Genomic DNA, 23,555 nt, shown 5'->3' with positions numbered 1-23,555 from the left:
AGACTGGTGGTAAAATGAGTTTGCTGGGGCGATCGCCAAAGTGTTCGAGCAATTCCTGGAAACTACTTATTTCTTGAAATACAGTAATTTTAGTGTCAAACGCACGATTGAAGCCCGTATATAATGATTCCAAGGAATTCTACGCACCATATGACAAGTTCCCAGTGGTGAGTTTCTGTCGGAAATGCTTGAGATGCACTGAGGTCAATTAGCTCACGGCTGCTGCCGCGATTCCAAACTCTAGCGTATACTCAGAGTTTCCGCTGTCATCGAGCGAGATGTTTTCATGTTTACCTGTGCGTGCGTGACACCATGCTGGTTAATTTAGTTAAAACACCTTGACGGGCTAGTTGGTTTCAATCCATGATAAAATGGCTAAGCGCGACTGAACAAGACGTCCAAAGAAGCAGACATGCAAAGGCAGCGCTGTCTTAGTGTGTCTGTTTCTTTCTACGTCCTTGTTGGATCAGCCTTACAATTTGTATCATTGTTAATTTAGTTAGTATGCGAATGTTACAAGTTTACACGACCGATAAAACTATTACGGTAACTTTGTACAGCTAGCTGTTAACTTGTTATCGCAGTCAGTGCTTCGCATTTTGGGCAGAACTGCGATTTTTTTTCATTCCCGGCAATAGCTGCGACGGACACTGGCGGTGGCGGCAGACAACATCGCCAACCAAAACAGCTATTTGAATGAGCCCATAACAGCTTACAATATAAAAAAGGTTCTCGTAGATACCACGATTGCCAGGGTGCGCCTTCTCGACACGTTTTGCTTTCAACCTTTGGGTAAGGCCAGCGGGGCATTGTGCCCTTGTGTCCGCTTGCCGTCTCCCCTTTATAGCTTCCAGCAAGCTAGTGAAAATGAAAGTAGTGATAAAGCCGGTGACCGCCTCGATGACGACACCTAACAATGGTTGAGCTAGAAGGATTCAAGAAATATATTTATTCAAGTGCCTCACGCATTGCAAATAGATTATTATGTGAGGGGGCTTAAAAGTTTGGTGAGCACAGAAGCAGTTTGAACATTGTTATTGGAAGATCATTACACAGTAGTAAATAAATAAACACATTGTAAAGTCTCACTAAAAAGAAACACTTCAAGAACAAATGCTGCCTGTTTTTATTTTTAAATATGCAGGGGTCAGAGATGGGAACAATCCTGTCCGAAAGGCCATTCCAATGGGTGATTCCTCGTGGCAAAGCCGGTGAGTTGAATGCGGTGGTTTGTCCCGAAAAACGTTTGAAACGGAGGTGATTATGGAATTGGTCCGTAGTGCGATTTGGCTGTGTAAGAGGTAGGGACAAAGGAAGGTGGATATGAACAAGTTTTTGGAAGAGGAAAATAATTGCCATTATTCTGCGACATTCTAAGAAAGGAAGGGACAACAATGCCTTAATATTAGTTATGATGGAATTCTGGCGGTAGTCTCATGCAATAAAGCCAGCGACATGACTTTGCCATAAGCATTCGTGAGGGCCACTTAATTTTATACTAATAACATTCTGTCATTAGTTATAAAACTGTTCACACCCTTTTAAGTAACGCGGTATTCAAACGTACAAAGGCAGAACTTCAAGCACTGCGTAGGCTTGGGCGATGTTCCTGTAACACCTTAGTTGAAAATCGGTCAAGATTTTAAAAAAAAACGTGCACTCTGTGTGTGGTTTACGAATTTGGAAGCCGGCGTTGAATGTAATACAGCAACGAATCATATTACAGAGTGCTAGAGTACGCAGTGCCAAGTAAAACAGACATCAAAGCCCAGATTCGTCACCACATGCCAAAATTTGCTGTTGAGCAGACGGTGCCCCAAAATTCATGATCAAAGTCATCATGAAAGAAAACCAGATTACCATATCCGTAGCGCGCGTACACGCCCCGTTTGTAACATTATCATTCGCCAAAACATTTTGCGTTGCCAATGGCTTAGTACTCTTCTCGCGTAGACGCTTGTAAAAGAGTGCGGCCAGCTCTGACTTCAAACATCAATAGCCACTGTTTTGAAATGAGACATATTGAGGTCGTCTTCTTTGCTGCCTTCACGCGTGTTTGGCGTGCTGTGGATCTGGGTAGTTTCTGAGCAATTCTAGAGAAAAAACTGCCCTTGCGAGCCTTATGTCATGATTGCAGCCATTGTCAATTTTTATAGTTCACAATAATGTAGACTACACTGTGCGCCGTACATAGTGGTCGTCATACCTTTCCTTTTGTTTGGCAAGCAGCAACACAGTTTTTTTGTCCTTTTCGTTATTGCCGTGCCTCGCCTTTCGATTCCCGAGTTCGCTGACTAACTCGCGCTTTCGGCATCCATTTTATGTTGTAGAAAGATTCTCACAAATGCCTAATGCAATTCCATCAAAGAGATATTAAAGAAGAAAGCCTCACGTTTTCACCTACGCCACGAGCCCCATTCCTCCTCTAGCGACCCGATTTGAAAGTCAAGCGTCACCTTCTGTTCTTTCTTATCGACCCTGGGCCTGTTACATTTGGAGCGCGTGATAACGGAGGTAGCATTTGATGATGACGAGTGTCGTCTCGTCCTTACGCATCCCTGGTACTGAGTACTTACCTGGTTCAGTGCCACAGTATCCTCGAAAACACAGAACACCGAGACCAGCCCGGTAGCCTGTTTAGACAGAGTGAAGTCACCCATTGTTTATTTCGCGTGCTTTTTTTTTCATGTGTATTGCAAACTCACGTAAATAGCCACACAGTTTAGTAAACTTCATACATACAGGGGCACTCTCTCAATGTTGGCGCCTTTCAGGAATAAGCACGCTGCAGGACCAGCTGATGAGAAAATATCGCGGTCAAGTGCACAATGCGGACTTTTCGGTGCGCTGTAATTGCGATAGCGTGTCTTGGCATCAATGAGGACGAGAAAATATCATGGGTGTTTTCCATTAATTCTGTCCACGGTCTGCGAGCCTGCCTCGCGCTAGCGCCTCTTACGAATGACAGCTATAGAAGACAACTATTTATCAGTAAGCTTAGTTCAGGCTTTCCTTTGGCCTTTATAAGTATTTCTCATAATACTTCACTTAACCGTCACCAATCCTAACATAATTTGTCATTGTCTTCAATATGCCAGCAAAATACTAAGTGATGCTAACTGTTTTTTTAACTACGTAATAATGTAGTTGGGAGCTGCTTAAGCCAACTGCAACGAAGTTCCACTTGGGCTGAATTTGGCTATAAATATGTGGCATATACTGCCAAAGTAATCTTTGCAAAATCGCACAGCTAGTAATTCTATCACTTTAAGACAAGTATCATTGAAATAGCGCTGAACCAGAACACGCGAGCAGCAGGTGGTAAGTGGTAGTGATGCGGATATGATGCTGCAAAGGCTACATTTCGCGAGCATAGTCTGCACTTGCGGCGCCAAACAATGTCTGAATGCAGTGCTTCCAGAGTGTATAAGGCGAAACTTCGTGCGCACTTTGTGATTAGCGTCAGCTACTTTCCGTGATTTTCTACAGATGGCGCTACTTGTCGTCTTCATCTATAAAGTGCCGTATGGCCCTCAGCTTGGCAACGTCAGTGCGATGCTTGTCTCCCAGCGAAGACGGAACGCATCGACGTTCTGCTCATTGATCGCAAAGAGTCAGATAACCAAATCGAGCTTCACTCCGTAGAGAATCGCATTAAAAAAGAACATCGCCGGCATGCAACCCCGGTGGCACAGCACACAAAGCAGCCACCAGTTCGCCAACTCTATGGCTTGCAGACGTGCGCGGTCTAGTCCCTGACACATGGCCTGTGCAAGCAAGTATAGGAGACAACACTGGCCCTAGTTATTTATAGTCTAAGTCGTACGTCACTTCCGGCGAGTGGTAAATGCGTCGTTTTCTTTTTCGATTTTGGTGTGAAACACATAAAATTCGGCAACAGTATTATGATGCATCTGCTCCCGTTTCAAGCGTCAAATATTGATGGCTACAATATCGTACAATATTGACACGTGTACTTCTTTATCTTTATCGGGCGACCACATTTCGCCGCCTAACGAATGTTATCGCACAGCGCAGGACGCGCCTGCATGTAAAAGAAGTTTCTGGGATGTTATCGACGGTTCTGTCCACTGTCCTTCACCGCATTTTGTGTTATCTGATTACATGTGTGCACGACGCGAATAATGTGGAACTTTGTGGAAGGCACGCGGGTCCCAGCGATTGCTCTGGAACTTTCGACGACAGGTGTATAAAAGCCAACGCGCTTGACCCGCTCATCAGATTTTCGATGACCGCCGATCGTGTTCGCCGCTACCATCCTTCTTTGAGTGTAGCCTGTTTTCGAGGGCACAAGTTCGCCCAATAAAACGCTCGTTTCGTTAATCACAGTTTTGCTGCCTTCTTAACCGTCACTACCACGTGACATCTGGTGGAGGTACGGGGTACGTCACGGTAATCTACAAGTCCGGGCGAAAACACTCTGACGCGGACTGCCTATCACGCGCCCCCATCGATCCCCCGCCGGAAAACGACGAGGATGACGACACCTTCCTCGGAATAATAAGCGCAGAAGACTTCACTAAACAGCAACGAGCAGACCCGGAGCTAAAAGGCCTCGTCGAGTATTTGGAAGGGAACACCGACGTAGTACATAGGGCTTTTAGGCGCGGATTGTTTTCGTTCACTTTACAAAACAACCTGTTCCTAAAGAAGAACTTCTCACCAGTCCGCGCCAGCTACTTTCTTGTTGTTCCGTCAGCGCTGCGTCCAGAAATACTGTACGCCCTACATGACGATGCAACGGCTGGGCACCTTGGATTCTCCCGAACGCTGTCGAGGATACAGGAAAGGTATTATTGGCCGCGTCTGACTGCCGACGTCGCCCGTTACGTCAAGGCATGCCGGGATTGTCAGCGACGCATGACAGCACCGATCAAGGCCAGCAGGATTACTACAGCCAATCAAGCCCCCTTGTCGACCGTTTGAGCAGATTGGGATGGACTTGTTGGGACCGTTTCCGACGTCAACATCCGGAAATAAGTGGATCGTCATGGCGACGGACTATCTCACCCGCTTCGCTGAAAGTAAAGCTCTACCGAAAAACAGTGCAGCCGAAGCAGCGAAATTTTTCGTCGAGAACATTCTGCTGCGACATGATGCCCCAGAAATCCTCATCACCGACAGAGGAACGGCATTTACAGCCAGAGCTCACCCAAGCGATTCTGCAGTACAGCCATACAAGCCACAGGAGGACTACTGCCTACCACCCGCAGACGAATGGTCTCACGGAGCGCCTGAACAAGAGCCTCGCCGATATGCTAGCAATGTACGTCGACGTCGAGCACAAGTCGTGGGACGCAGTCCTGCCGTACGTAACCTTTGCTTACAAGACGGTGGTGCAAGAACAACACAGATCACGCCGTTTAAGGCGGTTTACGGCAGGAACCCGACGACGGCGCTCGATGCCATGCTGCCGCACGTCACCAACGAAGAGAATCTTGACGTCGCGACCTTTCTCCAGCGCGCCGAAGAAGCCCGACAACTCGCCCGCCTACGGATCAAGAGCCAGCAGCGTACCAACAGCCGACACTACAACCTCCAATGACGCTTCGTCGAGTACCTGCCCGGTGACCGTGTTTGGGTTTGGACCCCTATACGCCGACGAGGACTGAGCGAGAAGCTTTCGCGTCGCTATTTCGGACCGTACAAGATCATCCGACGTGTATGGGCACTGGACTATGATGTCGTACCAGACGGCAATTCGCTATCACAGCGGCGCCGCTCACGACCTGAAATAGTCCACGTTGTGCGACTCAAGCCGTACTACCAGCGTTAATTAATTTTGTGACTTCGCGTAACCAACCTTTGAACTTTGTTTCTTTTCGTTGTTTTGTTATTTTTCTTTAATGAATGTTCTTTTGTGTTTCGGTCTCATATTTGTAGCATCGGAACGATGCTTTTTTAAGAGGGGGGTAATAACACGTGTACTTCTTTATCTTTATCGGGCGGCCACTTTTCGCCGCCTAACAAATGTTGTCGCACAGCGCAGGACGCGCCTGCATGTAAAAGAAGTTTCTTGAATGTATCGACGGTTCCGTCTACCGCAACTTGTGTTATCTGATTACATGTGTGCGCGACGCGAATAATGTGGAACTTTGTGGAAGGCACGCGGGTCCCAGCGATTGCTCTGGAACATTCGACGACAGGTGTATAAAAGCCAACGCGCTTGACCCGCTCATCAGATTTTCGACGACCACCGCTCGTGTTCGCCGCTACCATCCTTCTTTGAGTGTAGCCTGTTTTTGAGGGCACAAGTTCGCCCAATAAAACGCTCGTTTCGTTAATCACAGTTTTTCTGCCGTCTCAACCGTCACTTCCACGTGACAATATATATCTATATGCACTATAATACAATACAAAATATTGATGTCTATTGATGTCTAAAACATATAGATGTATACGCTACATGTAAATGGGCTTTTTGCGTGATTTGAGCGAATGGGCTTTTTGAGTGCAGTTCGTATTCCGTGTTCCAATAAGACACATTGGTGCACAGATGCGGCCGAAAGTTAAGAACTCAGTACCTTCGCTTGATGGAACAAATTATAACCCAGTTATGCATACTCGCCCAGCTTCTGCCATCGTTTTCCCCCGCAAAGTAACCATGCTAGTACCTTTAAGTGCTCGGTTTCTGGAACGAAACACCACGTCCATCACATCACGCCAACATGCCTTTGCGTGATATTTGTCAGTACACCGGCCGAGAAGCTCCAGTGAAACGCTAATCGCAGTGATGCAAGGAGGGCCCGCAAGCGCGCAAAGACCACTCCGTGGTCCAGACGCCCGGACAACTTGGTGGAGCGTGTGCGGCGTACGCTGCAGCTCAACGCCGGTATCCCACAGACACAGCGCTGCGGAAACAGTAGGCCGAGGCTGATTGACAACGCCGGCAAAATCCAGCAGTTCAAAACTGCGAAGCATGTGTGCTGTGTGATGTGTGATGCATGTGTGATGCTGCGAAGCATCATGCCCGCCGTGAGCATGCCGCAGTACGGGAATGTGAGGACGCCTCAAGTCGACAACATCGTCTGAGCCTAGCTCAGTTCTAGCTGTTCCTGCATGCGGTCGTCGAGTTCATTTCGTCAGCGTGTGCCTGCGCTCATGACGCCACAGGTATTTACTTAGCGAGCTTATGTTTACTGCCATTCATGCTGCTACTAAGGCTGCGAGCGTAGTTCATGTAGTATTGCAACATGTTGCCATCGCATTCATTGTCTCGCCTTTTCAGCAAAATTGCAATTTTCTAAAGTCAATCAAACAATAAAATTCTCCAAAGCCCGATTTCGAACGGAGGCCATCTTGCATAGAAGGTGAACCTTTACGCCATGGATGGGTTTACCCCATAATGGTGTGCCTCATAATCTGGTAGTAGTTTTGGCGTGGTAAATTTTGGAAATTATTTAAAGTTAAATATTGCATCATCATTCCTCAATATGTGGGGCCATCCCGAAGGTAGTAAAGAAAAAAAATGAGCCGACACTCCTGCTACTCACCTCTCGCGAGGATTGATGCAACAAACTGTTGTACGGGTCGACCCCTCCTTTATCTCGCACCTAACTTGCTCAATAAGACTTTCTTTCACCGACTGCAACTGGGGGTTGCATCACCTTACAACTTTTTTGCTAGCAAAGGCTCAGCGGTATTGACCAGCCGGCATCGTTAACGATCTGTATCGGCTGCACTTTTCTCTCGGAAAGAATTCTATCGTGAGACGTTTTTGTGAATACGTCGCCGATCAATAAAACAGTTATCCAAAAACTACAGAGACAGTGGCCGAAGATAACAAGCTCGTGTACCCTTTCTGACACCTTAATGCATTAGGCCCTTCCCCGGTTGCAAGCCGCGGAGTATAGCTTGTCTGTTTGCGAGCGCCAAAAGCGATATCTGAAGCTTTCAGCTCTGTGTTTGGATTTACCGGACCCGGTGTATATGGTTCACTGTTACGAAGAGCGCTTATGCTAGTAGTATAGGCAAACGTAAATATTTTACAATTAGCATGAGTGAGGACAAAAAGAATAGTCTTACTGCCTTGCTTAAGTTGCCATTCGCTTTGTGTTGTTTTTTGTGGACGGTATTTTGTTTTTATTTGCGATAGCAAATACATGGACATCCTAGGTACATTTCTACCGTCGTCGTGATGTTCTGTACAAATGCAAAGATCTAGAACGCTGTCGTCGTGCGCCGTATGCTCTATGTGCTAGGGAAACTTGCGAGGGTGAGCCGATAAGGGCGGCTCCATCTCGCGCGCATAAGGGAGGAAAGCGGGGAGGAAGCGTGCCGTCTTTCGTCGTGCGGAAGGTACCAGGCTGAGGGTATGGAGGGGCGAGTTCTATCCGGCGGCTGCGCGGGTTCTATTTTGAAAGCGAACTGTTATGAGCAGCAAGTCTAGGAGCGCGGACAGCTCAAACCTTGGTATGCGCTGTCTTCTCGAGGCTTATTTAGCGTTGAAGCGAGAGGCGGCATCAAGGTGACTTCGCTCACTGCTGTTGCTGCACTTCCTCAATTCAGCGTTGGGAGAAGGAGTTTCCGCGCTCATCGAGTGAGATGTGTTCATGTTTCCTCGGGACGTGTAACACCATGCAAGCTAATTTAGTTAGTCAGCGAATGTTTACAACTTTATACGGCTCATAAAGCTTCTGTTCTTACTCTGTACAGTTGTGTACTAATTTGTTATCGCAATCGATTATTCGCCTTTCGGGGAAAACTGCGACTTTTTTTTAATTCAGCCCACATATCATAAGAGATGATTTGCATTGAGGGGAAGTAGGGGAAGATATTGAAATTTATTATCTTATCACGTACGGGTAGCGCTCCGATGTTTGTTAGTAGCTTGTAAGACTTCTGTAAACCTCTCGTAAAGATTTGTAACATGTTAGACGTTAGCTCAAAATTTATGTAACACATTTTTAGGAATCAGATGCTTTAATAGATGCATTTTACAGAATTGTAATACATTCCTACGGTTGGGGATTCGTAAAATTCATGCTCGAATTTTTTTTTAAGTTGCGAATTATAGTAATAGTTCTAAAAGTATGTAAGCCCAAATGAAAATTTAGCCTCATGCACTTGGTAGAATTCAATTTTCTCTCTCAAATGGAGCACATAATATTCAAGTTTTTAGAGCTATTGCCAAACCAGAACATTTCTGCGCTTCCGAAGTTTTTTTTTTTAATATAGACTAGAGAATTGGCCTTAAGGTACACCAGCGTTCTGAGGCGGATACTTTTCACAGTTATTTATTAGTGATGTTCTTTCGTGACCAATAGCATTGGTCATGTTCTTGCGGTCACCGCTTTTCACCGCTTAAAGGCTGTTAGGAATTAGCTTGGTTTTGGCACGTAAAACAAAACTACATAAAGAAATGGTATCACTTCACATTAAGTGCTGTCCGATTCCTGATTTTTGACGAATGTTGCCGCCAATAATATGATGAAAGAATCCTTGTCTAAGCACATTTCATGCGTGAACCAAATGTTGGTGTACATGCGGGAAGTTACGCGAGCCTAAGCAGATAAGCTGAAATGTATGGTCAGTCATGTACAAATAGCTGACGCGCTTGACCCGTGAAAGAGTTTTCAACAGTCGACAAATGGGTTCGGCAGTATTGTTCAGCTGTTAGTATTACTTATTTTTTTTGTCAAAAGCACAACGAATGAAAAATGAACTTCTAAAGGTGATGAGTCAGGCAGTACCTTATATATCACCGTCACGACCACGTGACAATTAGCCTATAAAAAAACCGTGGACACAAACAGGAACAACGCAATGCAAGCACTTGTATGTACTGAATCAATCTGGGTAGTCTTTCCTGCAACACTTAGGAAAATGTCGCTTTATCCTAATTAAATTTCTAGGCTCAGTTTTGAGAGGATTCGTAGAATAATTGGCCCTTGTGCAATTAACTATATTCCGAAAGCAAAATGGTACTGCCTTCAGTTCAGAATAATATGAAGGAATTAGCATGCACCATCATGCTGTTATAGCTGGTTTCTAGAAATGCAGCAAAGCCTGGCAACACTTCAGCTAAGGGGTAACTGAATGAAAAAAATTGCAAGCAGATATTTCAATGCACAATGCATAGGACTATGAGGTCCTCGAAGAATTTACATTGTACTATACATACATTATCTAAGTCTCATATGAAGCTGCTTTTGAGGACATGAGTGAACACAGTCTTTTTTTTTTCAGGTTATCAACTGTGCCCAATCCGCTGCAGTAACATATCCAGAATAGTCAGAAATATGCATTTAATGAAAACTACTGTCACAAATTCAATTATTAAACTGTAACGTGTCCATATGAACAATACATGAAAATTCGTGCCGAAGTTGGTGCTTTTCATTTCGTTTGGTTGGAGAATACTTTCATCGACATAGATGCTAAGTCGACCACCATGGCGCTTCGAGTACACATTTCTGAGTTCCCTTTTATAGTGGTCACCTGTCTATGTCCATGCATTCGGGTACTCCTGTAGTGAATAAATAATGCTGTAACGCACCAGCCACATAGACTTGTGCAGTACCCATTGGAAACTAGCTCCAACGGTGCACTGTAAATCATATCTGTCTCACAACTTTGAAGATAAGCAATCTCACAGTGATATCCTGACTTTCTTATACCTCCCCCGGCAGCGTACTCAAAGATGATACCTTCACTTGTGGAGTCGAATTATTTATGAAACATCCATACGAACAGTTATTTGCAACGAATAACGCTGCGCGGTCACAGCATTCATGTACATTGGATCTAGAATATAGGCTGCTACACCATGAAGATGACTGCTTTCATTCGATCGTATTCCATACTTACCCGACATTCATGACCGTGCGGCGCAAGCGATAAAGTATAGGCGCACGCAGGCGGAGCGTCGCTTGGATGACTGACGATACGAAATAGGAGAAAGAAATGAAAAGAAACATTATTATACCAAAGCGATGGGATTTCCTTTTTCATACTTTTTTGTGTGGCATCGCTAGCGTACTTAAATGGAAGTTTGCTATAGCACCGAATACAGCCGAGCAAACGGCGGTGCATGTGGCTAAAATCCTTTTTATGCAGCGCATGAAGTCTAAAATTGTGGCGCCGGTTCAATGATTGTGCTGTCTATCGAACGGGGATGGACGCGCCAAATCAGTGCTAGTGGCAGAAACATCGAATGTACCAGTGCAAGAATTTTTTTACCTCACTCTCACAGTTTAACTTTCCCAATTCTAGAAAAGGCACGTCGGCTTTGGGCTATAGCAGCTGTCATCGAACGCATTTCCTCTGCCAAACAGTTACCGCATCTTAACGGATGTCAGGTTGTGCAATTGGAGTGAGCATGCCATTCGCTCGCGTATGGTCGGAAAGTAATACGTTGAGATGCCGCGCCAGTGTATGTACAAGCACAGTCAGGCATACGTCCAAACGCATCTAAAACGGTGGGCACAATGCGTGTACAAAAGCGCTGAACTAGGCGAAAGATCAGCTGTGCGCTAAAGAGAGTGAGGGAGGGAACACTCGCAATTACTCTGAAACACCTGCGCTCAATGGGCTTAATGGCATGTGGCACAGAAACTAGCGAGGACACAAAGGCCGTGCGACGCTGACATTCATGACGAACACCATCGTTGGAATATTGCCTGTGGAGTGAGTTTATTTATGATATGCATTACAGCTTTCTTTGATCTTACGCAGATCCAAATTTTATTATAATGTAAACTTTGTGTTTGCGTTCTGTTTCTACGCGCACAAAGTTGGCATTCTAGTTGCACGAAACTTTTTTTTTTCATTAGGGAGAAAAGCAGGACAAGAAAGACATGGCGACGCTGCCAACTCTTTAAGGTTTTGCATATCGCACATAAGTCAATATAAAAATATGCAGATAGCAAAATTGGAACCACATTCTTTTTAACTTCTCAAATAGCAACTGACAGCCACTATCGATGCCGGACATACTATTACCGAAATCTTACGGTCAATCGCGAAAATCACTTATAAACGAAAACCTTTGTGGAGACGGCCCCTAAACTGTAAGTATAGTTTCTCACATTGGCTGAAATCCTTCGCTAATAATATTCTGCAGTAGTACAATAGTCGCTGGATTGGGAGGAATTGGGGATGAGACTTAATGTAGAATACCTTAGTAACTTGCGATTCGCTGATGATATTGCCTTGCTTAGTAACTCAGGGGACCAACTGCAATGCATGCTCACTGACCTGGAGAGGCGAAGCCGAAGGGTGGGTCTAAAAATTAATCTGCAGAAAACTAAAGTAATTTTTAACAGTCTCGGAAGAGAATAGCAGTTTACAATAGGTAGTGAGGCACTGGAAGTGGTAAGGGAATACATCTACTTAGGACAGGTAGTGACTGCGGATCCGGATCATGAGATTGAAATAATCAGAAGAATAAGAATGGGCTGGGGTGCGTTTGGCAGGCATTCTCAGATCATGAACAGCAGGTTGCCATTACCCTCAAGAGAAAAGTTTATAACAGCTGTGTCTTACCAGTACTCACGTACGGGGCAGAAACCTGGAGGCTTACGAAAAGGATTCTACTTAAATTGAGGACGACGCAACGGGCTATGGAAAGAAGAATGATAGGTGTAACGTTGAGGGATAAGAAAAGAGCAGATTGGGTGAGGAGACAAACGCGAGTTAATGATATCGTAGTTGAAATCAAGAAAAAGAAATGGGGGGGCATGGGCAAGACACGTAATGAGGAGGGAAGATAACCGGTGGTCATTAAGAGTTACGGAATGAATTCCAAGGGAACGGAAGCGTAGCAGTGCGCGGGAGAAAGTTAGGTGGTCGGATGAAATCAAGAAGTTTGCAGGGACAACATGGCCACAATTAGTACATGACCGGAGTAGTTGGAGAAGTATGGAAGAGACCTTTGCCCTGCAGTGGGCGTAACTAGGCCGATGATGATGATGAATAGTCGCTTGAGACGAATGCTGAGCGAATGATCGGTGGCAAGGAAGGACGCACATCTTTTTAGGGGTAATCATCGACCGTGATCTTTGTTGGGCCGCCCATGTGGCCTACCTAAAGAAACACCTGACAGCGACCTCTCATCTTTTCAACTTTCTTTCAGGAAAAGGCTGGGGTGTTTCAATACACATAACGATACAAGTATACCGGACTCTGTTTCTCAGATATCTGAGGTACAGCTTGGAAGTGCTGACAAATACCTGCAGAACTAACATCCGTACACTCGAAAGTGCTCAGGCCCATGCACTTTGGTTTTGCCTGGGGCTACCACGATGTGCATCAGCACCCGCAAACATTGCACTTGCGCATGACTACCCAGCCAAGATTTACTGTGTTACGGAAGCACTCAGAGCACACGTCAGGCACCTTCCGGGCGCTCCTCTCCACTATCTCGCCCTACTGCCAGAAGACCGGCCATGCACCCATTTTTGTCAGACAATACTGCCTCAACGTATATTACTGCCATCAGATTATGCAGCTTGAGTGAGAGTTTTGCTTCCCCCTTGGTGCTTGGCTCAGCCACAAGTTCGACTGAAAGTAAAATGGACTTGGACGAAGGCACAGCTGTCATCACCAGCTCTCAAGCAACTTTTGTGACTCTTCCTTTACGAACAATAGAACAATCACATTCATATGGTTCATACGCTCATACACTCATACGCTGATGGTTCAACGACCATGGACGGACATGCAGAATCAGTAAATTTTCCTGCGAAACTCACCGCCTTGAAGTTCAAGAAATTTCATCAGACGACATCCACAGCCGCAGAGCTTGCTATTCTTCGTAGCGCATTACGCATAATTCGAGAGGAAACACCACAAAAGTGAAGCATGGTTCAAGCATGAAGCAAGCACGCTGATGGTTCAACGACCGCGGAAGGACATTCAGAATCAGTAAATTTTCCTGCGACACTCACCCCCATAAAGCTCAAGAAATTTCAACAGACATCATCGATAGCCGCAGTGCTTGCTGTTCTTCGTAGCGCATCACGCATAATTCGAGATGAAACGCCACAAAAGCGAAGCATGGTTCCAGCATGAAGCAAGCACTCTGATGGTTCAACGACCGTATACGGACATGCAAAATCAGTAAATTTTCCTGCGAAACTCCCCCCTTAAAGCTCAAGAAATTTCATCAGACTGCATCCACAGCCGCAGAGCTTGCTGTTCCTCATAGCGCATTGCGCATAATTCGAGAGGAAACATCCCAAAGCTAAGCATGTTCAGCTACTCTAAAGCAGCTCTACATTGCTTTATGTCCGCCTTATGCCGTGTACCCTACGCAAAGCTAGTGCTACAAATCTAAGAGCTCCTTTATCGTCTTGTCGATCACGGACACGACGTCATAATTCAGTGGCTCCCTAGCCATAGGCGCATAATGGTTAATATACCGCAGTGGCTAGGGAAGCTAGTGCCGTTGAAGCTGCTCGATGTGCTCATGAACACGGCGTGCAGGAGACAATCCTGCTGCCAAGAACAGGAGGCGCAGCGCAACTTCGGTGCTCGCATATGATGTCTTACAATCGTTATGGAACATACCTAGTTTCCAGCGCCCACGTCTTCATTTACAGGACCCCTGTCTGCAACCTCAGTCTCCACCTGGACTCTCCGGACCCGAGACAACGGTACATCACTGATTGTGGCTTGGCATCGCATTTACGAAGTCGCTTGCTTTCCGCATCGGATGGAAGGATAGTGCCGCGTATGACCACTGCGGCGACAAGGAAACCATCGAACGCGTTTTTTTTGTCATTGTCCTCGATACAGCACACACAGGCCGTCATTGGTGACTGCGGCGTCTCGACGACCAGCCGTTTTTGTTTCAAACAGTTCTGGAACGCCGACCTATACAGTCGCCGCGCCGTAAGACCGAGAACCCACTCTTGAAATCTTTACGTTCCAGTGGCCTATAGTGGATACTAATTCTCATAGACGTTCACGACCTTCCGTACATTTTTTTCTAAGTTCTTTGGTTTTTTTCACCGCTGTTCTTTCTGTCCTTTGTTTCCCTTACTCTTCCGCCAGTGCAGGGTAGTAGACGAGAAGCTGATCCTGTTAGCCTCGCTGCCTTTCCAATCCCGTTTATCTCTCTCTCTCTATCTCTTTCACCACACCACTTTTGGTGGAGGTGTGTAATCAAAGTTCTCAGCACGGAACAGCGCAGTGGACGCTACAGTGAGTTTGCACCATGTAACCTGGAGATGAAGCCTTTGGAGGAAGGCCACGACTAATTACACTTCTCCAATCGCCCCTCGTTCTCTCCCTGTAATCCCTGGTTGGTTTTCCGGCCTGGACAGCGCTGATGGTTACACTTCGTTCAACCTTTATGCACGCGTGAGCGCCAATAACTAGTACAATCGAACGTTTACCCTCGCCAACGTCATTTTCCACGTGAGCGGTACAGTACATGTGTGGTTACGAACGCACGAAGGCAATTTAACACATTCCAAGATTTTCAACTAAAGGGTACAAAAATCCCTTGACAACTTTGCCGAACACAAGGACGCAGCAAGAAGACCCTTTCAAACTGTGTTCACAAATCAATTAAGCCCTTCAAATTGCATGTACATGAAGCCCTGGATCTTTGCCACCAGTCTGATGACATTGTTCAATAAACAAAGTGAGTGATCCGCAATCTCGAATGGCACCTTCAACTTGCTAGTTTTGAGCAGCGTCTGTGCCACTGGCGTCATAGACAAAGAATACCACCGCTTCTAAGAAGCTAAGAGCCACCATATTACGCACCGCATAATACGCCTGCCGAATACCGCAGCCACGTCTACGTATGAAGACATCGGAGTGGTGTAGCCGAGTAGATAATATTTCAAAGACGATTTGTTTTGCGCACAAACTATAGGACTTAGACGAGAGACTAGGACTCCTGTTAGTCACCTCTCGACGTACTTCAGTTGGTGCGGAAAAACCTATGATCAAAATCAAAAACCTAAAAACCAGGTTTGCCATTATTAAGGCCGTTGTCCGATAGAAATTTGACATGGTGGGTGTGAACTCATTGAGCTCGTCGACCCAGCAACACATTCCAGGCGTTACTGCTAATCTCCAGCAGTCATTTCCTGTAACGTCACGCAACCCGGCTGAATATCGTACCTCTTATGTCTGGCTTACCTTCTCCCTTTGGTGACTCATTCGCCAAGGTTCCCCATCGCTGACGCAGCCAACGGCCTCCTCGGCGAACAATATACGCCAGACCTTCTGCTTGTATTGTTTAAACTACTTCTAAGACTGGCCACTCACCTTGAGTGCACTACTGCGGACGCATGCATCTTATCATGCTTGGTAACTTGCACACGCTGTCCTGCCAGCGTCTCAAGAGAGCCAAAAGCGTTGCTACGACCTCGGCCAGCGCGATATGCACTTTTCGCCGAGCTCTTCATGTGGCTTTGCTCGCGTTGCCGTTAAGTTGGCCCTTGTGAGTCACTCCTCTCATATTCCAGCAGGCTCCACTACGCCCTCCGCGGCGACAACCAGTGACATCGTTCACATCGCCCTATACAACTCTCCGCATGCCGCATGTTTACAACGGCCCCAGGAAAGCGCTTTAGCCTCCCAAGCAAGTGTTGCGTAAAACCGATTATTCGGAGACCGACTGAGCCAGAAGCCGGCTTCAAGCGAGTCTAGGTGGCGTATCTGGACTTCTGGTGCAATTTGATTTTCATCTTCGTCTCAGATGATCGAGCTTGTACGTTTGGTTACATTGTTCAAAGTCACTTTTGCCTGTGTTTATTGCACACGTAAGAAGTCTATCCAGCATTAGCATTGGCTGAAATTTGCTTTTACGAAAAAAAAAATTACGGCGTACTAGTTTTAAAGAATGTTACTTTTTTCTTTGCTTCCTCAAAAGACACTTAGGTGCGCCGGTGATTCCGCCAATGAAAGCGATATTTGGTAAAGCTTCCTTTTACCACCGCCGTATAGTATTGTCCTGCACTCACTACTACAGTTACTGTGTTTGTCTCCTTAATGCTCCTATCTGAGCTATATAGTAACTCAACGCATCACGGTCGGCGGAACTTGCACTTCTGTTTTTCCTCCGCCGCTCACACCGCTATTCGCCCAGTGCCATCGCGTGGCTAAAATGAGCGTTAAATGTTCGTCCGCGACGCGGAGAAGCCTACTTCACGGATGTCACACCAACTTTTCACTTTCTTCCAACTCATGAACACTGCAACCCCACACTTCTGTAACACCAATAAGATGATATGAGTGAGATGGCGTGCCTTCATGTTATATCAATTGCATGCACGCATGGCATATGACATGGTAGGGGAAAACATTCGAATGAGGGATTTTTCATGGTATGCGCCAATAGCGTAGCATAAATAATCTGCCGGACAGGCACGACAATCAGCACGTACCTAGTGGCCAAAACTGGGCGCATGTGGCCCAGGTTGATCTCCCTAACTTGAGGGGGCAATCATCAGAGCTCGATCTTGTGAAACCATGCTCTGTGTGGAGTTTACTTCATGTTGCTTGGTATTTACTGCGTGGCAAGAGAGAAATGACTTGACATGAATACTATTCAAAAAAATAGAACAGCGTCTACCTACTTCTGCTACCCTTCCAACTTTGCCTCCTGCCCGCACCAGGGGTCTCTTTACGCATAGCTTTGTAGCACAATGGCGAATCTTTGCGCAACTCTTCTGCCTTTGTGTGCATATACAAGCACAATAAATTGAATATATTGGCCGCACCCGCTTTACCGTTGGTGTTATCGTACATTCCCTACAGACGACGTATGCGCGCCACGTGCGCGTACATACGGATATCTCCAGCTACAGGCAGTGCGTGCAGTGTGCCTGCAGTCTGAGAGACGTGCAAATCGTTTGGTGCTCAAGAGCAGGAGTGAAAATTAGGCTCTATGAATGGAATCATCTGCCGGCCTCGATTGCTAACATAACCGACACATCTGCTTTTACAAATACTATTGCAGAATACTTTTGTTAATCTGCACTTTCTAATTTTTTTCTTGTTATTATTATACCCTGTTATCTGCACATGCTCTGTATTTCGTTCCACTCCCTTCTGTAGCACCTTTGGGCCTTGAAGGTACAATAAATGAAATGAAATGAAAAGGCCTGAACCCAGACTGCATCTAATGTTCAATCTTTCGCTTCGCGCACCTTCAGCTAGGTGCAGATTTTCAGTGCGGAGCATTTGTGTCCGGTTCAACCCCGTTTTTGGCGCTCATCTGGTATCTGGTTTCTTAAGAAAGCTGCCACTAAATATAAAGAGTCTGCGTGTGGAACGTGACTTTACATTGATTGTTCCCGAAGAAACTTTATAGTGTCGCCCACTAAGACAAGGTTCGTAGAAGTACAAATTATCCGTAATATTGATGCTCTTATGTTCTGCAGAACTTGCCATATTTTTTGCCACTCCTCACAAATATGTCCCCCACTCCTCTCAACAATGCTCTCGCATCCTGTGTGTTCATGGGATAGGTAAATAAACGCGTCTCTTTAGAAGCTGCTTTATACTAAAGACTGGGCACCCTTGCTTTATATTTGAGGTCGCGCTTGTAATGTGAAAGTCAGATCGAGTGCGGTACCGCTGTCTACGGGTTGATGCTCCAACAACGCTCCGGAGATACACAGTGCGCTCACTCCGTGTTAGGCGCCTGGTGATTTCTAGGCACGTACAAACAAAGTGCAGCATTGTATGTACCACGGGGGCCAATGCGTAAGTGTCGTGAAGTATGCGCCCCCATACAAATATGCGTAAGTTCGTTTATGCATACTATAATAAACAAATATACCCAGGTGATACAGAAGATGCAATAGCAGCAACGCATTGCTGCAGAACACTCACAGATTTCAGAACAACCATTCCGTACAAAATCAACCATGCCTTGCATTCTGTTGATGTCAGTCGGAGTTTAGTATGCCTAAGTGTTTTACAGGCCCTTAATGTTTTTATATTTGCGAGAAAACCAAAATTGGCATAGCAGATGTTGTTTCATAATTAAACGCTGAGTTTTCCATAAGAACCATTATATGTTTGAATGAAATCAAGGATAGGACGACATCTCGTGCCGTCGGGAAGCTCAGTCATATTAGAAGTTCAGTTAATACAACGCCGAGCAAAAGGGTGTTGTCGAACGGAAGCGGCGGGGGTGGGGCAGGCTAGCCGAAACGCCAGACCCCTTGGTCAACACCATTTTGGTCAGCGTTGTGTTAAGTGTCTTTAAACTATGCATGATATATTTCTTGAAGCAACATCAGAAATATTATGTGAATATTACGTTCACTTTTATTACCGTAAGTATTTCTACCATATTACGCGAATTCTTTCAACATATTTGCAGTGCAAAGTGCGCATATGACATTTCACCGGCTACATTACAGTGAGCTTCAATATTATTTATAGTCTGCCTCTGGAAGAAATACAAGGCGGCATGACGACCATAGCCGATGTGCAGCGTTTGGGAGAAGCAAAACTGGATGAAGCGATCAGAGGCTATATCCGCAGTGGTGCTGGCGAAGAACAAACCTTGAGAGAGAATATCACAGCATTCAGACGGTGAGTTTTCTAGCGCTTTACGTCTTGCGTAAGAATGAAGTACTCACTCTAAGAATTCGCTCTGGTGCAGTCATGCGAATCTATGCTACCGAGTCTTCAATGTGCAGTTTGTAATGCGATTGCCACACTGCTCAGAATGGTTGTATAACTACTTAGAAAGAAAAAAAAACGTCTAGCGGGAAGCTGGCGAGTGTGTACGCTTGCTAAAGTTCACTATACAAGGCATAAAAATACGGGCACAGTGACATAAACTGACAACACGAAGCTCCAGGTTCCAGTGTTCAGAATAGCGTGAACATAAAAAAAGACCGACAGACAGACAAGGAACTTTATTCACAAGATCCTGAATAGCTTTGCCCTAAAGGAGAGCTGCGGGCCACTTCCCCGTGGGGACTGGTAGGCCGATCCTAACCGCCGCATCGTGGGCTCTCTGGACAGCCCAAGTTTGGCGTGAAAGTTCTGAGCTCTGGATGGCAGAGCTCCATTCTTCTTCCGTGATGTCATTGGGTTCCCGTAACGATAAAAAAAATACATCTTATTAATAATAGTTTATTACAGCTGCCACCATTAGAAACGGATTACCCGACGTGAAGCAGGGAAACAGCGCCAATCATCAGCCACTTGCAAAGGGGATGCCCTCCTACGGCGCTGTCTGACAAAAGCACGAGGGGCGTGGGGCAACCTTCAAGTGGATCCGGCCTTCAGCGGGGACTGACATTGTCGCGGGAGGGTGGTTTCTTATTTCTGCAGAATTAGGCGTCCTACGCATGGTGTAATCGTGCAGGAGAGCATTACTCGACGGCAATTATAGTTGGAATCTCCTGTACACAGTACTCCTGGTGTCCCTACAACAGCAATACTTTACACCCTGCGGGGCTTATCTCGCACCCGAAACCTTTATTGCCATTTATATTCCATGCCTTTGGTTTCTTTTATGGCGCATGCCTAGAGCTTCGAAATCACGTGGAAGGTACGCGTTATTGGGGTGACCTGGAATCCTTCGCCAGAAAGTAGGGAGTGAAGAGTTTGAAAGTAGGCAAGCGCAAGCGAGGCATACGACGAATAATGTTTAGAGACTAGATATGCTCCAAAGAATGCAAGCGTTCTTAGAGAATCATCCGCATTTTGTAACTTATTATAACAATTTCTTCTTTTTTCTGTTGGGTCATGCTGTTTCCTGAAGCAGACTTAACCCATCAAGACATTTGGGAATACGGTGTCATTCTCCATGTTTGTATTTCTATTGCTTTCAAGAGAACTGCAATAGTCGCTGTTTGCATTTGCGGATTCGTTGACATAAAAATTTCTCGTGGTTTTTATGTGCCTGTCTGGTTTAGGAAGTGTTGAGCTGTTTATATTGAATTAAACACTTTCAAGGGTTCAACACAATCCTATCGAACCTGTATGCCTGCCTTGCATTGCTCTACTTTGATGCGCAAGCATCAGAATTTTTATTCTGAAGATGGTCGAACATCAAAATTCTCGAATACGAATCGAATAGAAATAGCTAGTATTGAATACAGAAATGAAAAAGAGACCCATTTACGTATTTGCAGGTAGAACACTTATTTCTTTAGAGCTATATATATAAGCAGCACGCTTGTATTCACTAGCGTAAAAAATAGAGCTAACCATCCGGGAAGAATAATCAGTTTTAAACAGATCACTAATCATCATTAAAAACAGCCTGAATGGGCCCAGATGGGCCTATCAATTTCTTCAGAGTAGGTTTTCAAACACAGTCTACAAAAATGAATTGCTGCTGTATGAAATGGAGCTTTACGAAGGAGCTTAATAAATAGCTGCCAGGAAAAGATCATTAGTCTGGGGAAAAAAGGGCTTGTTTGTCCTAGACACACGCAAGAACGCCCATTGCAAAAAAAAAAAATCACGGGTACCAGCTAAAAAAAATGCTACATGAGTACACCACCAGGGAGAGTAAATGACAGACTTAAAGGAAAATTCAGTGGTTATTATGTAGATTTCCGCAAAAGAAAATCGCATTATCCATTCTGTATTAACACGAAGGAGTTTTCTTTCGAAAACTTTTGTCGCTTTACTGCTGATAATTTTCGACACTTTGTCTAGTCGACGAAGCGAAATAACACGACCTTACCGGTCGGTTATTGCGAAATATTTTGTTAGCTTTATTAATCGAAAATACTGATTATTTCCTTTCGAGTACTTTTTTACACATACGGACACGTATGCGCCGTGTCATGACCTATTTATGGTTAGCACGTTTGGAAGAATATTTATGTCCGCCCCTTGAAATATGTTGCAGAATATTTGACCTGCTACTGCCACTGTCTACATTTCTTTTTAGGCGAAGAAATAAATTGAACCCAGATCTACCATTGTCACATAGTCACTCAGGCTGCAAGCGCAATCTAGCTTTATTTTTTCACAATGGGTTTTGTAGTTTCATAATTACCAGTTTTAGACAGAAAGAAATGCAATAACGCCGGTGTAAAGCGCATTCTGTGCACTTTATGAAACCGCAGGTTGTCAAAATTAGTCTCGAGCCCGCCTCTACGACACGACTCCTCATCATGTCGCAGTTCTGCCACGTAAAACCCAATAATTTAACGCAATTATCATCGATGCCACTGAACGAACATATCTGGCTTTAAAATGGTATAATCATTCTGCTGCAAAAAAAGCGCTACTAATCACGCAAGTTTGATAAACTAACCTGACCTCACCAGTGAGGCCATAAATTAGGCAAAGAACAAACACTAAGGAGTAGCCCACTGTGCACTTATAAAACAAGATCAATTGCTTGTAGCCACTCGCGTGACCTGATTTCATGTTGCAGCTAAATTTGCTCTAGTAAAATTGAGTTGCTTTCGCTTTGGCCCCCGAACTTTGTTCATGTTTTTCTCTCATGGGAAAATAGTCGCTCCAAGTTTCCGTCTCTATCATTAGCAAAAACTTTTCGAAGCTGGATTCACACAGTGAAAGTCGTCGCTCTGATTACTGGCCTAGTAGACAAGTCTAGCCTTGTAGACAAGGACACACGCGTTCGTTTTGGCCAGAAAGTTTAGTAAATACCGGTAGTAGACAAGCAACTTCTCGCGGGTTGGTTTGCATCACTAACCTGTGTCACAGAACTGATAAAAACTTACCGGTAAACGCTGATTGGCAAAATTGACCGACACCCGCATTTTGCTTAACCAAGCAATAATAAAAAAATTATAGTTGCACACATTTGTTGGCTTATAGGCACCTCTCAATCACGCAGTTCTGTTAGCAGAATACCACTTTATAATATTCGATCGCTCTTTTATTTTAGTTTTATATTTTGTTGTATAATAAGCTTGGTGAACCTCATTACTAGGCCACCAGGCAGGTGCCCATTGTTTTGAAACGCTCCGTTATTGCTACAGGCTTGATGCGTCTCTCACACGGCGTCGCAGACAATGATGATGATTACGAGGATGATGATAAATTTTAGCGGTAACCCCTTTGAAAGGGGTGGTGACGAGCAAACACCTAGCCTGCTCGACTTAATCAGGTTTTCTTACATCTACTGGTCTAGCATTTTCGCTGTCTCTGTGTAACATCGTCTTTTTTCGTGGTTTCATTGAAACCTACCTGTGAGTGTAACGACTTCGGTTTTATTATGCTCTTCTCTACTTGTTTCTCACCAATTCCCTAAGCAGTTGTCGATAATCTGGACTGCCGACTACTTCATACTTTCATTCGCTTTGAGTCCCAGGGCTTCTGCAAAGTGGACGTTGCCTAAGTGACTTGCTTGGAGAATATTTCAGCATTCTATTACGATGTGCTAAGCTGTTTCCCAGCGTTTCCTGAAGGAGACGTCGTTGCACTCTACTAGTTAGACCCTAACAGCTGCCAATAATTTCTCCGGTATGTTTTTGCCCTCCGATAGCCAGCTGAGAACTCAAATAGAAATGAACGCCTCTTTTTGCCTTCGTACAGAATTTCCCTGCAGTTTTTTCTTTGCCGCTTTTGTAGACCTCCATAATGTTTGTTTTTCTTTTATCCTTTGCATTCAC

At 45.1% G+C, this 23,555-nt stretch overlaps 1 protein-coding gene across 1 annotated transcript in view; it reads left to right on the top strand.

Moving 5' to 3' along the window:
• Nucleotides 1–1,147: 1,147 nt before the first annotated feature.
• LOC142591053 (uncharacterized) overlaps nucleotides 1,148–23,555 on the top strand; it is a 34,110-nt gene continuing 11,702 nt past the window's right edge. Inside the window, exons 1-2 of the mRNA XM_075703425.1 lie at nucleotides 1,148–1,211; nucleotides 19,381–19,533. Of these exons, the coding sequence (XP_075559540.1) occupies nucleotides 1,186–1,211; nucleotides 19,381–19,533 (179 nt within the window). The 5' untranslated portion in view covers nucleotides 1,148–1,185. The remainder of the gene's footprint in view (nucleotides 1,212–19,380; nucleotides 19,534–23,555) is intronic.

This window comes from Dermacentor variabilis, chromosome 8, assembly GCF_050947875.1.
Source record: "Dermacentor variabilis isolate Ectoservices chromosome 8, ASM5094787v1, whole genome shotgun sequence".
NCBI lineage: Eukaryota > Metazoa > Arthropoda > Arachnida > Ixodida > Ixodidae > Dermacentor > Dermacentor variabilis.
Note: the sequence above shows the minus strand (reverse complement) of the source record. Positions and strands in the feature narration are given on the sequence as shown.